This window comes from Solanum stenotomum, chromosome 3, assembly GCF_019186545.1.
Source record: "Solanum stenotomum isolate F172 chromosome 3, ASM1918654v1, whole genome shotgun sequence".
Lineage (NCBI taxonomy): Eukaryota > Viridiplantae > Streptophyta > Magnoliopsida > Solanales > Solanaceae > Solanum > Solanum stenotomum.
The window spans coordinates 28,798,005-28,814,709 of NC_064284.1; the positions used below are offsets into that span (position 1 = coordinate 28,798,005).

At 33.2% G+C, this 16,705-nt stretch overlaps 3 protein-coding genes across 4 annotated transcripts in view; 2 read left to right on the forward strand and 1 right to left on the reverse strand.

Annotated features, from left to right (window-relative positions):
* Window positions 1–16,705, forward strand: part of LOC125859461 (uncharacterized) — an 819,298-nt gene that overhangs the window by 779,282 nt on the left and 23,311 nt on the right. The gene's annotated exons all lie outside the window — the stretch shown is intronic.
* The window catches only part of LOC125859444 (probable pectinesterase/pectinesterase inhibitor 51), a 578,280-nt gene that overhangs the window by 534,043 nt on the left and 27,532 nt on the right, over window positions 1–16,705 (forward strand). The gene's annotated exons all lie outside the window — the stretch shown is intronic.
* On the reverse strand, window positions 12,890–15,241 carry LOC125859482 (40S ribosomal protein S18-like). Its single transcript, XM_049539250.1, has 4 exons — window positions 15,108–15,241; window positions 14,855–15,015; window positions 13,443–13,631; window positions 12,890–13,225 (listed from the first exon to the last, which is right to left on the reverse strand). The coding sequence occupies exons 1-4, from the start codon at window positions 15,108–15,110 to the stop codon at window positions 13,120–13,122; spliced, it is 459 nt and encodes a 152-aa protein (XP_049395207.1). The 5' UTR covers window positions 15,111–15,241; the 3' UTR covers window positions 12,890–13,119.

Here is a 16,705-nt window from a genome sequence, read left to right on the forward strand (position 1 = left end):
GTCCCCCGTCCCGTCCCGTCCCCCTTCGTCCCGTCCCCCAGTCCCCGTCCCCGTCCCCTTGCCAGCCCTAGCATAGACAATGGGTATAACAATATAACTGGTGAAACGGATTCACTTCTCCTTCAAAATTGTATCCAAAATTTTTGGTCCAGTCCTTGGAGAATTAGAAAAACAGTTGAAGAAAATTAGGAAGTTAGTCTGTAGATATGATATCCAGATTGATCATTGCTTCAAACAAGCCAATAAAGTGGTTGATAAACTAGTGCCGATGAGCCATTCCATCAACAGTGTCAAGATTTATACTGATCCTAACTCATTGCCGAGATAGGTAAAGGGTCTTTTTAACTTAGATAGATGGCAATTTCCTTCCTTTAGGACTAAAAGAAAGAAACCGAGTTTGATTTATTTTGATCCTCCTTGAAGATTTTCTTCCTATTGCCACTTTGTGTAATTTTTTGTCTATTGCAACTGTGTAATCCTTCACAAGAAGGCAAGGTCTAGTCCTCCTTCTCCAATTTGTAATCTTGTCACACTGACAATGATAGGAATTAATTTATTTTTTTTAAAAAAAAAGATACTTAGTAAAAGTGTTAGTAATGGATAAATATTATTCAAATTAAATGAAAGAAATAATAACTCATAGACAAAATCAGTCTTATATACATGAGAGGTCTTGGAAATCGATAAAAAAAATTCTTCCACAATAATTTTTAGGGAAAATGCATAAGTACCCCCCAGCCTATGCCCAAAATCTCAGAGACACAACTAACCTTTACTAAGGTCCTATTACCCCCCGAACTTAATTTATCTATAATATTCTACCCCTTTTCGGCCTACGTGGCACTATCCTTGAAAAAAATGTCAACATGCACTGGGCCCACAAGATTGTGCCACGTAGGCCAAAAAGGGGTAGAATATTACATATAAAATAAGTTTGGGGGGATAATAGGACCTTAGTAAAAGTTAGGTGTGTCTCTGGGATTTCGAGTATAGGCTAGGGGGGTACTTATGCATTTTCCCAAATTTTTAACTTGTAATGAATATAAACTTAAACTAAAATTTCTATCTTTTAAAATTGGGGAGGTCTCTAAAATCAATAAAAAAAAAAAAAATTAATTGACTAATTTTAACTATATGCTTAATATTAATCACAAATAACAACAAAAATTAAAAAAAATACAACACTATATATATTAAGAAAGTTCTATAGTGATATCATCATCATCATCATCATCCCCCCCTCCCCCCTCCCCCCTCTCTCTCAAAATAATCACCACATGTATCACAAAATAAAATTTTATTTTTTTTCATTCTATATTTGATATCTACATTAGAGTCTGACTAATTTGCACCGAAAATTAAAGTCTTAAATTGGATGTAAAGTGCTCTTTTATTTATATCAAAATAATCACTGCATGTATCACAAAATCAAAATATATTTTTTTTAATTCGATATTCGATATCCACATTGGAGCCTGACTAAATTCGAATTTGCATCGAAAATTAAAGCCTTAGATAGGATGTAAAGTGCTCTTTAACAAAGACGACTTCATACTATGGTTACTAGAAGATACCTAACATAAGAAAGGTATAAATTCACCCTTGAACTTGTCCCCAAAAGTCAGTTACACATTTAAACTAATACGGTGACCTATTACACACCTCTGCTACTAAATTGTGAATTTTTTTACCCCCTAAGACGTGTAGCACCGCTTTCACAATGGAAGGTGTATCACACTTGCACCACATTAATGTCACGTCACTGTCACATCAAATGTGATGTCAAACTTTGACTAAAATTCTCCACGTCATTCAATTGTTTCTTCTTCAATGAACACACCATGAAACCACTATCATTACCGCCATATTACTACCAAATCTATATATTTCACCATGAAAATTGAAATAGTCACCATAAATTTCACCACCTAAGATCAAATTCACAATCGAAATCATACTATCACCATTATCCCCACAAAAATTATAAAGACCCACCACGAAATTTGACACCCATAAGCAAATTCATCACCATCAAAAGGTACAAACCCACCACCAAATATCACTACCACCATTGTTAATATCGATTTTTCCTTCTCGACAACCTTCAATTCCTGCTTCTTTGTTACCCCTCACCAACAAATCCATCATTATATTTTATTTTTTAAACTTACTCATCAATTTTATCAACCACCAACAAAGCCGAAGAGAAAAATCAAATATAAGGAAAATGGTGAAATCGAATAACCATTAAAATAGGATATGATTAGGGGGGGAGAGGATTTTGGTAGAGGCATAGTGGGGTAGATGGAAATTGGGTAAGAAAAAATTATGAAAAAAATAAAGAAGAAGAAGAAGAGGTGTGGGGTGGGCGTAGGGTAGGGGTGTCAATGGTACGGTTCGGTCGATTATTTTTTTTAAATTATATCATCTCAATTTTTTGGTTATTTTATAATATATAATCAAAATTAGATTTTTTAAAATCATCCCAATCATATCGGTTTCTCTTCGGTATCGGTACGGTTCGATTAATTTTTAATTTTTTGTACTTTTAAAATATCACCTCAAAATATACTACTATTAAAATATTTCTTTCGCAGATATGTTATTGAAGAAGCATTTTAATTCTTCATCAAGAAGACAAGAATATAAAACTTTATTGCCGTATTTTCCGATCCTAAACATTTAATAGAAGTGTTTGCATATGTTTTGTTGTATTGTTCGATAGAATATCTATTACAGTATCTTTTAATTCTAAACTTAATTAAGTAAATGTTAATTAAAGAGGAAAGACCCAATGTTGTCTATAGTCACTAGAGGCCTAGGACCTAGATTATATTTATATTTAAAAATTATTACATAAAATATATTTATATATTAAATTTAACATATTGTTAATATATAAAATATATTTGCATACATGTAAGGTTGTTTGGTTCAAAAAAATTTCTGTTGTTTTCATAGATTAAAAAGATCATCCCAATTGTTTGGGACGGTTATACACTTAAATAAACGTCCACGGTTTTATTGAAAAAATAACATAAATTGGTTCGATTCGATTAGGTTCGGTGATTTTTCATTTTCTTTTGACACCCCTAACGTAGGGTGGTAGGAGAAAGAGGATTTTAATTATTTTTTAAAATTTATTTACTGTTAAACGCGCTTTTCTTTTTTTATTTTTTGCCACGTCAGTTTTGCGGTAAAAATCATTTTTAAATAGTTAAGGTATGTAAAAGGTCGTCATGATAGTTTAAGCGTGTAACTGATTTTTCAAGACAAGTTCAAGAGTAAATTTATGCATTTTCCCACGTTAAAATAATATCTAAGAAAAAAGAAAATCTCAAATATCACACAATTGGTAATCACAATAATTAAAAATTGCACAAAATGAATATAAAACAACCAATGGCTATATCAAAATAGTAACAAATCAGTACGAGAATGGTGAAATACCCAAAATGAAAACAAGAATAGAATATTATCAGTCCAACAAATAATAAAAGTAAACATTTATCAAAAACAATAATAACAGACTTAGAAATAAACAAAAATGCAAAAACTACAAGAGTCACAGTGGTGATTTGGTCGTTTGTGGTGACTGGTTGTCGGAGTTTCACGGACCTCGAAGCTCCTATTTGTTAGGATTTTATCCTGATTTTCTTATTTTATTTGAAATTTATTTTTTTCTCGAAGGAAATCAAAGTATTATCCTAAATGCTTCAATTTTTCCTGAAAGGAAATTATAATTTTCTTTTATTTTTGGTTTATTCTTTTCTTAGAGGAATAGTTTGAACATCTATAAATTGAAGATTTTTATTCTCATTGCAGAACACAATAGAATTTACAATGCAATCGTTTAGAGATTTAAAGATCCCTATTCTCTCTACAGTTTTAATATTTTTCTTTTATATTAGTTTTCATATGTAGACCAATTAGTCAAATCATATAATAATATTTTAAAATTTAGTATGAGTTTTTTCATCTAATTTATCAATGTCTTGATTTGCAATTGTAAATTTTCGTATGATGCCCTAATCACTTTCGAATCCAACAAATTGCTAGTTGTTCCCTAAGCTTCGCTAGAGTTAGGAGTTTCGGCGGCTGGATTGTTGATGTTCGTTGGCTGCGCGGTGGCTTGCCAATGAGGTGCGTGTATTGGAATTGGTTAACGAATTAGTTAATTAATTAAAGTAGTTGATTAGTTGATTAATTGTAGTTAGTTAGAAAGTGGGGACCACAATTTGTTAGTCGGTTAGTATTGTATATATAGCAATGTGCACTGTAAACTCTTCAGTTAGTTGAAATAACATTTTTCCATTTTCTCTTCTTCTCTCAAACTGATCTATCGTTCATATCATTGAATTGTATTTTCATCATGGTATCAGAGCAGAGAATCGAGTTTGATTCAACTGCGTGAAGATTGATCCTGTTATTCAGCCATTGAAGAAGTTCTCTGGAAGCAACTGAAATGGTGAATAGTGAAGAATCAGGGGAAACTGTAATTAGGGTAGAGACATTAGATGAAATCGAGAAGAAGCGAAATCATCCACTATACCTTCATCCATCTGATACTCCAGGATGTGTGCTCACTACGGTACAGCTTACAGGGACGGAGAACTATTCATTATGGAGCAGATCCATGTTGATTAACCTTCGTGCAAAGAGTAAGCTGGGATTCGTGCTTGGAACATGCAAGAGGAGTGATTACAAGTTGGATCTAGAAGAACAGTGGGAAAAGTGCAATTGTTTTGTGCTTGCTTGGATCATGAACACAATATCCAAGGAGTTACTTAGTGGTATAGTGTATGCAGATGATGCAGCCACAGTATGGAAAGATCTTAAGGATAGATTTGATAAGGTCGATGGATCAAGGATCTATCAGTTTCATAGAGAAATTTGCACAATACATCAAGGTAATTTGACTATATCTAGTTACTTTACGAGATTGCGATTGCTATGGGATGAATTCGATGCTTTTGTTCCACCACCATCATGTAGTTGTGAGAAGTCGAGAACCTATGTGGATCACATAGCCTATTTGAGATTGTTTGCTTTTCTGATGGGACTAAACGAGGTATATAGCCAAGCCAGGAGCCAAATCCTGATGATGAATCCTTTGCCTAGTGTGAGCAAAGCTTATGCCATGATAATGGCAGATGAAAGTCAGCGGACAACAGCAGGGACTCATACAGGAAAAGAAACACTGGATCCAGTTGCTCTGTATGCAGGCAAAGGACATCCTCAGAGAAACTCAAGAAATTCTCAACAGAAAAAGAAAGATTGGGATCAGATCTGTGATTACTGTAAAGTGCAGGGTCATGTTAAGCTTAACTGTTATAGATTGAATGGTTATCCACCAGATTGGAAGTTTAAGAAAAGGTTTGGGCCAGGAGTGGATCAAGGAGGGTCCGGTCAGATGCAAGGAACACACACTAATGATAAGCAACAACAAAGCATGGCAAATCAAGTGAGACATGATCCAACACCATCAATGGATGCATTTGCACCAGTATACAACAAAGAGAAGTCATCGGCCTTGGCAGCTCATCCAACATTTACTCAGGGACAATACCAAAGACTCCTGCACATGCTAGACAGGGAAGGAGCAGAAACACTGGAAGAACCTATGGCAAATATGGCTATGGCAGGTATGACTAGTCCTAGTAATTCAGCTTTCTCTGTGAATGATAAAACAGGAAGTTGGATAATAGATTCAGGGGCTACATGTCATATGACCTCTAAATTAGAGAAATTAAATTCCAGTAAATAGTGTATTGGAAGAAAAGTACATTTGCCAAATGGAGAAACGACTTCAGTAACACACATTGGAGACTCTAGTATGCCTGGTGGTGATTCATTAGAGAATGTCTTAGTTGTTCCTGCATTCAAATTTGACTTACTATCAGTATCACAAATAACAAGGCAATTGAAATGCTCAGTTAATTTCTTCCCTGAGTTTGTTATTTTCCAGGATCTCTCCGATGGGAGGGTGAAGGGGATTGGTAAGGAGTTGAATGGATTGTACTATCTTCCTAGCCAACCAGCATATGCAAATGGTAAAGGGAGTGCAAGAATGTTGATGGCACAAGATGATGCAATAACCAATAAGTTGCTGTGGCACAACAGACTAGGTCATCCTTCCACTAAAGTGTTGAAACAATTGTCTTTGTCATCTGGTGATATGGATACAGTTTGTAGTGCATGTCCTATATGTCCACTAGCTAAACAAACTAGAATTCCTTTTTGTTTGAGTCTATCTAGATGTAATAGTGCATTTGATTTGATCCATTTGGATGTGTGGGGACCCTATAAAGTGATGACTCATAATGGATATAGATTTTTCTTGACAATTGTTGATGATCATTCTAGGCTCACATGGGTATATTTGCTTAAACAGAAAAGTGATGTATTTCAAACCTTGCAGTCTTTTATTGTTCTTGTCAAAACTCAGTTTCAGATACAGATTAAGAAGGTGAGATCTGATAATGGAACTGAATTTTTTAACAAAGAATGTGATGAGTTGTTGAAAACACAAGGCATAATTCATGAGAGTAGTTGTCCATATACCCCACAACAAAATGGGATTGCGGAAAGAAAACATCGACATATACTTGAGGTGTCCAGGGCTCTTAGATTTCAAGGCAATATTCCTCTAAGATTTTGTGGAGAGTGTGTACTAGCAGATGTATACTTGATAAATAGGTTGCCAACAACTGTATTACAAGGTTTGACTCCATATGAGGTTTTTCACAAAGTAAAGGCTAAACTTGATCACTTAAGGACATTTGGATGCCTATGTTATGCTACAAGGTTGCCCAAAACTGATAAACTATCCCCCAGAGTAGAAGCATGTGTGTTCATGGGGTACTCATCTACTCAAAAAGGATATATTCTGTACAGTTTACAACAAAGAAAATTATTGGTTAGCAGAGATGTTACATTCAGAGAAACCATCTTTCCTTTTCGAAAAATGGTCACTCGAAACTTCTCCTTATTTCCTGACACTTCATTAACTGATGATTTGGAAGATCGGACAAGTTCATTATTACAGGAGGAAACATTCCCTGACATTCCCATGCATGATATAGATTTACATCATGATGCTCAGAATGATCTTGTTGATGCCAATATACCAAATACTATAGTAGATAATGTTGATTTGCCTGCTGAGAATGCTGATTTGCCTGTTGATGTTGTACAGCCTAGACAGTCCATCAGAACACCTCATCCACCTATATGGATGAAAGATTATGTAATACAAGTATCAGATTCTTGTCAGCCCTATTCACTTAGCAATTATATATCCTATCAGGATATTACTTCAAGCTATGCAGCTTATCTATCAAAATTTTCCACTGAAGTGGAGCCTAGGAACTATGAAGAGGCAGTCCAGGATAACAGGTGGGTCGAAGCTATGAGACTAGAGATCAAGGCTTTAGAAGATAATGGAACTTGGAAATTAGTCCACTTACCAGCAGGTAAGCCTGTTATAGGGTGCAAATGGGTTTTTAAAATCAAGTATCAAGCTGATGGAAAGGTGGACAGGTTCAAGGCAAAATTGGTTGCTAAGGGTTACAATCAAACTGAGGGAATTGACTATCAAGAGACATTCTCACCAGTGGTGAAAATGGTTACAGTCAGGTCCATAATCTCATTGGCTGCTGCTAAGCAATGGGTTATATATCAAATGGATGTTTTTAATGCCTTCTTGCAAGGTGATTTGTTTGAAGAGGTGTATATGGAGTTGCCCAAGGGGTTTAATGTACAAGGAAAGAATCTTGTTTGTAAGTTGGTTAAATCTCTATATGGACTTAAACAAGCTTCTAGACAATGGAACGCAAAGTTGACAAATGCTTTATGTACATCTGATTATACTCAGAGTCACTTAGACTACTCACTATTTACCAAGAGAAGAGGACCTGGCCTAGTCATCATCCTTGTATATGTGGATGACTTATTGATCACAGGTAATGATGCAGTTTTGATAAAGGAGACTAAGAATGTGTTGCATAGTCACTTCAAAATCAAGGACTTGGGAGAACTTAAGTATTTTTTGGGCATTGAATTCATCAGATCTAGCAAGGGGATAGTGATGAACCAAAGAAAGTATGCCTTGGAGCTGATTTCTGAAGTAGGACTAGCTGCTGCAAAGCCTGTCCTCACACCACTTGAATGCAATATGAAATTGACGAGTGTTGAATTTGATCAAGGTACTACTATCATTGATGAGTTGTTTATGGATGTGAACAAGTATCAACGACTTGTTGGGAAGCTATTGTACCTCACCAACACACGGCCAGATATTGCTTTTGCTGTACAATCCCTGAGTCAATTCATGCAGAGACCCAAGATGTCACATTGGGAGGCAGCATTGAGGGTAGTAAGGTACATCAAGAGTGATCCAGGAAAGGGGTTGTTATTGAGTTCAGTTTACAAATCTCACCTTACAGGTTTTTGTGATGCAGACTGGGCTGCTTGTCCAAACTCTAGAAAATCTGTAACTGGTTTCTTATTGAAGTTTGGTGATTCTTTGATTTCATGGAAGTCGAAAAAACAAAGCACAGTATCTAGGAGTTCTGCTGAGGCAGAATACAGAAGCCTGGCAACCTTAACTGCAGAGATCGTTTGGGTAGCCAATTTATTTCACGAGTTGGGAGTCAAGTTACATGGGCCAGCAACTGTCTTTTGCGATAGTAAGGCTGCCATTCAAATAGCTGCTAACCCTGTATTTCATGAACGTACCAAACACATTGAGATCGATTGTCACTTTATTAGAGAAAAAATTCAACAGGGTCTGATCAGAACCACTTATATTCCTACCAGAGAACAACAGGCAGATTTGTTGACTAAGGCTCTGGGAAGGATTCAACATGATACACTTGTTACCAAGCTTGGATTCTTGAACTTGTTCAATACATCCAGCTTGAGGGGGAGTATTGGAATTGGTTAACGAATTAGTTAATTAATTAAAGTAGTTGATTAGTTGATTAATTGTAGTTAGTTAGAAAGTGGGGACCACAATTTGTTAGTCGGTTAGTATTGTATATATAGCAATGTGCACTGTAAACTCTTCAGTTAGTTGAAATAACATTTTTCCATTTTCTCTTCTTCTCTCAAACTGATCTATCGTTCATATCATTGAATTGTATTTTCATCAGCGTGGACGGCTGTTTGGTTGTTGACTGATTGTTTGATAGTGAACAGTAACTGGGTGATGGGGAGAGAGAAGAAGCAGCCATGGCATTGTGGTGATGGAAGGCTTCATTGCTCAAGCTCCGGTGAGCTCACCCGAAAACTAATGGAACAAAAATCTGAAAATTGGTCTGCACGCTATTACATAGTAGGGGTTTACCTAGTGCATAAAGTGCTCACTATAGAGTATTCACCCGAAGGAGAAAAGCTATGACAGAGATTGTAGCAGCGGCACGTTATCTGGGTTCCAAAAAAAAAATTGAAAATTATTTACTTAAATATAAAAACTATTCACCATCTTTTTTATTTTGAAACTAAATAAAGATTATATAATCAATTTAAATCCACTCATTCTACAAAATTGTGGACTATCAAAATCACGAGCTAATTAGATATATGTGTATGCAATGTATTCTTAAACACTGCTAAAAATATTAAAATAAATGTAACCAACCACATGTAACAAGTGTAATTTAACAAAAATGATGATTCAATGAAATTGAAACAATATTTTGTTTATGTGCAACCGGACTGTGACAAAAACAATAATAATCAAAATTAATTGATAAATTTTTTAATATATTCATAAATAAAGATAATTATCGATAAACCACATTAAAATTACAATATATGAATTTTTTTCAACTGTTTAACGAATAAAATACTTATAAGCAGAACTTTGAAAATATCATAACAAAATTGAATTTCAACTTAACGGTTAATTCACCATTGTAGCATTTCTTTGATATTTGGCAAGTTGATAATCATCTTGAATTGTTGTATCCAATCGTATAATTTAATTTCTAAGTTTAATTTGATTTGATGTTGAAAGCTGGAAAAGGAAGGTAATTTGATTGTGATGGTTATATAATTGGATTTGGTTACTCTAAACTTTACTTCGGTTCTTACAACACTAGATATAGGACCCCGTGTCAGTACGGGGCCCAATATATATTATTTTTTTATTTTAATTTATGTCATATTATGGAATTTCAGAAATTACTGAAATTTTTATATGATTTTAAAAATATTTTAAATTTTTAGCTATTGTGATCTGTAGTATTTTTTTTAAACATGAAAATAATATTTATTACTTTGTTTGTTCTAATTTATGTGGCACACGCAGAATTTCAAATATTAACCATTTTTTATATGTCTCTTTAATATATTAAGTTGTTAATTATTGTATTTTTTAGTACATTTTGAACCTAATTTTTTAATAATATATGTTATTTGCCATGTCCCAATTTATGTGGCATTAATTGATAGATTTGCTGGAGTCGAGAGATTTATTTTGTTAATTATTGTAATTTATAGTTTCTTTTTCATCAATTTTAAACAATATATGTTGTTAATTGATAGATTTTTTGGAGTGGACTATTTTTTTTATTAATTATTGTAATTTATTGTTTCTTTTTCGTCAATTTCAAACAATATATGTTTATTATATAATCCATTTTATGTGGTACCAATAGAATTTAGAGAGTCAATTAAATTTTTTATATAAGTTTTAAATGATTAAGCTGTTAATTATTGTAATGTATAGTATTACTTATATTATTTTTAAATATATTTAAATATTATATGTTATGTTTTTTATCCTAATTTATATAGCATTGATAGAATTTAAAGTGTCAAATAATTGTTAATTATTGTAATAGATAATATGGAGTATTTAAGTCATTTGCAGTATAGTAATTAATATCTAATATATAATATGTAGTATTTAAGTGGAAGGTGGTGGGACCCACTTATATAGTTTGATAAATATATTGGATATTAGTAGTGATTTATAGTATAGTAATTAATAATATATAATATGGAGTATTTAAGTGGAAGGTGATGGGGCCCACTTATATATTTTATAAATATATTGGACATTAGTAGTGATCTTATTGGAACATTGATAGTCATTCCTAGATATTATAATGTAAGAATTTTTAGAACAAGTTACTTGCATATACTGGTCGATAAATTTTTTTCAAGAAATATGTTTTTCATTTAACAGCTCCATCCCATCCTAAATATTTTTGCTTTCCTTGCCTGATATAATAGCTTCCCTTTCTTGTACATTAGCTTTCGTCTCATCTTCTTTGGATCGATGGGGCAGATTCAAAAAACAACGAGTCTTAAGCCAACTCAAAAATGCAAGTGTGGCGTCCAAATGACTCATAGGAGGGGGTCTTCATGCACAAAAAGAGACAAAGATTAATAACCAATCATGACAAAACTAATCCTCATCTGGATCCCTCTCTCTCTCTTTCGTCTCCTCTTTTCTATCTTAAAACAAATACAAATAGTAATAATTAATTATACAAATATAAATGTTAATAGTTAATGATACAAATATATAGATCATTTTCAGTGATACGAGCTACAAAGACATATGACAGCGGATTAATACTAATACATATAAGGCAACAAATACAAATACAAAAGCCAAGAAATACATATATATATATATATATATATATATATATATATATACACACAAAATACACATGGCAACAAATGAATACTGTCTTTCAATGATACAAATACAAATACACATGAATATAAACGGCAAATGTTATGAAATACAACGTTGATACAAATTGTATTTCGTCAATACACTTGAACTTGATACAATTGTATTCCTTATTACATATACATACTAGTTACATATATAGAACTATACAACACATACATAAATTATATTCGTTAATACAATTGTGCTCATTGATACAAATACATGCTAGTTCAAAATATATAATTATCCTGCATATATACAAATACAACTCGCATCTCTCCTCTCTCCCAAACCCGCCTGCTTCTCTTCTCATTATAACATATAGGCTATAGCTACGAATCACAATTGAGCAAACTACAGCTACAGAGTCTTATTATATTTCTAGCATAAGCTATTTTTAACCTTAACTCTTTTTAAGGAACAGCCCAATTGCCTTATATTGGAAGGGGAAGAATCAACTATATATACTATGCAAAATTAGACCCATATTTATGAACTATATATATTATGCAAAATTAGACCCATATTTATGAACTATATATATTATGCAAAATTAGACACATTTATGAAATATACCAAAATGTTTCAGTTTACAAAATGTTACCGAAGTTATTTTCTTATGAAATATATACAAAATATTGGTTAAGGCCTGCAAAGTTTACTTAAAATTTTGCGTATGAAATTGATAAACAATATGTATATCTCATTTAAAATTACGAATTTACAAATGTTCTGTGTACGAAAAGTATATTTAACATGTACGAAATGTGCGTATCTCACTCAAGACTTACAATTGCACTCATCTATGTTGTGAATTTCACATGTTTTAAGCCACCAAACTGCTTGAGAGTTCCTTTCACATCCCCAACATTGAGCATGCACGAATACTTGATCTCTTTGATGATAATACTACAAATCACTAGTCAAACCAAAATTCCTCAGAAATTTCAGCTTTACTAAAACAACAATTCACAAATCATATAGGTCAAGAACAGCAGCATCTATCAGCACTCAGTAGTCTCCCTCTAACAGGCAAACATGCTTCAATGTTTTGGATTAAAGTTCCGGGGCCATAAGCATTACCATTATGCTACCCTAAGTTTTCTGAGTGCTCCGTCTAGCCCAGAAAATACATCCGCTCCTAAAATTCAAACCCCAGCCCTTTCACTCAAAACAGTTGAAAATAAAACATTGCATCCAAAAAACTACTCATTCAATTTAAAATTCAAGAACAATCTGCAAAACATGATCATACAGCAACCTAATCCTTTTGCCACTAAAGCAAGAAATTAAACTATAACCCACCAACGAGAAATTTTAAACATAACCAGTACATAATCCCTAACAAACATCTTAGACATATATCGCCAGCAGCGCATAAAAGAAAGCATGTAACAAACTGGAACTGACAAGTAGATAATTTATCGCTTTTTTGAGACACCAACAGTCTTTCCCCTGCGGCCAGTGGTCTTTGTGTGCTGACCACGAACTCGGAGGCCCCAGTAGTGACGTAAACCACGATGATTCCTGCAATCACCAGAGGATAAAAAAATAAGATAAAAAGGAAGTGCACAAATAAAGAAGGTTTTAAATTACTTCTACTCTACTACTACTTTTTTGACAAGGTACTTCAACTCTTGACCATATGTTTCCCTTATTTGCAAAATGCTGTGTGTATTCTCTTTATTTTGTTAATCAAAAGCTAAATGAATTATTTCAACAGCAAAAGCATAGGGTAAACTACCTGATCTTTTTCAGGCGCTCCAGATCATCCCTAAGTTTCATGTCAAGAGCATTAGAGGTAACTTGTGAAAACTTCCCATCCTTGTAATCCTTCTGCCTGTTCAAAAACCAATCAGGGATTTTGAATTGACGAGGATTGGCAACAACCACCATGACACTGTCAAGCTCTGCAGCAGTGAGTTCACCAGCCCTACAGAAAGGAGAAGCAAGAAGAACTCAGATTAAATTTCAAGAGATAAAATACAAAGTGGGAACGTCTTACAGAGCTGTTAACTCATGATACCCTTGTATGGCGGAAAAATGCATGACGTGAGCAACAAACTACAGGTATAAATCAACCTACACAGAAATCTCAAAGACTATGGACAGGAATATTTTCAAGCTTCCACTTCATTTTATTGGACCTCCGTTAAATGTATAGTGCTTTAGTTTTGACTAGGAACCAAATTTATGAAAATAAGGGATATTAGTTAATCCAGTGGTCAATAATTAAAGATATGCATAATGCACCAAAATGGCCTATGAATCTTGTGGTTTTAAACATGCTATAGAATGTTAGATTTAAAGTGTTATCAAAATTAGTAAAAGGAGGTAAAAAAGGACATTTTAATTGAAAAGGAGGGAGGTAATAAAAAGGAATAACAAGGATGAACAATTTTCAATCAGCTTGAAACTGTTCTTTTTCAGAAAATGTAACAAAAGGAAATATGGGGTCAGTTGAACCTGTAATCACAACTTAAAACTGATGTTAAAGTCAAAAAGAAGTTGTCCTGGCATGTACATAGAACAGGAAAAAAAACACTTAAGATCGGGCTTTTTCATAATCACTGCCAAAATAGATGGAGAAGGCAATATGGGAAATAAGAAAGAGCAATTCTTTTGACAAACAACTTTCTTTCTCCAATACTCTTAGATAGTCACCCTGGTCCCGAAGAATAACACCATAGACCAGGTTATAAACCAAATCAATCATTCTCTATTAGAACACAATTCCCAATTCATCAGTCTTCCCAACAATCCACCACAGACAAATCAATCATCTTCATTCATGCATCATGACCACAATGATGCCTCGTTACTAAATTGCAGATTAACAGTCCTCAAAGTAGTACAAGGAACAGCTTTGCATCTATGTCCCTAAGCCTATTGGTTAATAGAGAATTAAAACCCAAGAGATGCACTCAACCAGAGTGTTATATGGAAGGATAAAAATCAACTACAAATAATACACAAAATAATATCTGCAAACGATAAAATGCACACACCTAGAAACAACAGTAAAGTTCTATTTCTGACAAATCAATAAATCGAATAGTGAAATGCATACTATGATTATATGACCGAGACAGTTAACTTAAAGGATAAACAGAAACAGTAAGGGCATTTGGGAATATACTAGTTGAAAGGGCTAACCTCTTGTTCATGTCGATATCGGCTTTCTTGCAGGCAATATTGGCAAAACGACGGCCAATACCTTTAATGGAGGTCAAGGCGAACATGATCTTCTGCTTTCCATCGACGTTGGTGTTTTGCACACGAAGAATGTGCTGAAACTCTTCATTCGCAACAAGCGACTGAAATTACCAACATACAAAAACACCAAATTAATTTCAAAACATTATTAATCATAAAAGTGCGAGAAGAAAGAGTAGGTGTTTGGGTAAACCATTGCTAGCTTCTTCTGAATCTTCCCCTCTGCGGCGGCGGCGGCGGCTTCTTCAACTGATACGAACCTCCAAAACCCTACAGGCGGGGATTAGAGTTTTCCCTTTTTATATAAAATGAATGGGGTAATATCGTATTTACCACTACCTCAGGTCGCAGTATTTAACCAAAATTATTAAAAAAATTGCCTTTGATTAAAAGTTTTTTTTTTTTTTTTTTTTTATATAATAAACGAAACTGTTTTTTCTAAAATTATTATTTAATTACTTTTATAATATTGATTCCTAAAATATATCAAAAGAATTGTGAAAAATTAAGGACCCGTAAAGTATATGATAAAAAATATAATAGAAAAGACATAAAAGTGACACTTGAAGTTGTTTCGGATTTGCAAAAATACACATTAACTATGCAGACGTTCTATTGCCTCCTAAACAATTTCGAACTTATATTATTACATCATTTTTCGATCTGTCCCAAATTTTAAAAAGCAAATGTTATCACACATAATCATCATATGACACGTGTTAATTTAATTTGAAATATAATATTTTTTCATTTTAAGTTTTTCTTTATTTCTATCTCTCTTTCTTACTTTCTGACTTATTTTAATTTCATTTTAAATTATACTTCGTCTTCCACCTTCACTTTCAAGCTACCCTTCTCTCCATTTTCTTTTTTTTTTTCTTCTTCTTTGCCTCCCACTCTCACTCCACCCCCACATCAAGTAGAGTCCCTCCTTCATTTTCTTTCTTTTCTTTTTCTTCTTCTTCATTCAAACTCCTTTTTTTCAGTGCATTTTGTTTTATATAAAAAATCAACCTGTTTTCTAGACTTTATTGAGTTATTGGGAAAAATCAAAATTTTAAAGGTATCATCAATTAATTTATCTCCTTCTTATATAACTTCAAAATTATAAATTATAATTTTGAAAGAATTGATGAATTTCCTGAAAATTGGAAAAGCTTAATTGAAATTCAGATAAACAAAACTAAATGATACCTACTAATATCTTAAAATATAATGGGTATATCAAATTGTTTGAAATGTAAAAAAAAAATTATTTAGAAATAATTTTTAAATTGATGAGAGTTAAACTAAAAATAGTAAAAAGAGGGGGTGGGGGTGGAGCTACGACATTGAAAGTGAGAAGCTTCAATGGAGATGACAATGAATTTTTTAAGAAGAAGGGAGTAAGAAAAAGAAAAAATAATAAAGAAAAACATATGGTCAGAAGCACCAGAATCAAGAATCCATTGATCCTGGGACGAAGACTGTGCAACATAAGCAAATGAGTTACCAGGTTGTATTGTGCAAGTAGGTGATGATTGTTGTCTTGATGTTTGATACTGAAGGTGGTCATTATAGTTTGCTCCAGTTAAAGTGATAGATTGAGATGATTTATCCATTATGTGAATTTTTTTACCAAACTAAACCATTATTTAAAGCAATTCATCAAACTAAGACGTTTTTCTAAAATTTTCAAAACTAGTATAAACGTATTCCACAATAACGTTTTAGGATATATTTTATTTTTAAAAAATTCAGTTGTTTGCTGACGGCGTTAGATTGAGAAACATTACTCACAGTAACGTTTTA

Excerpts from the sequence above, each read along its gene's own strand:
- LOC125859482 (XM_049539250.1), bottom strand. Across the intron at positions 13,632-14,854 it reads GATATCGACATGAACAAGAG|GGCTGGTGAACTCACTGCTG; the intron begins GTTAGCCCTTTC and ends TCCTTTCTGTAG. Across the intron at positions 13,226-13,442 it reads GAGCGCCTGAAAAAGATCAG|GAATCATCGTGGTTTACGTC; the intron begins GTAGTTTACCCT and ends TGGTGATTGCAG.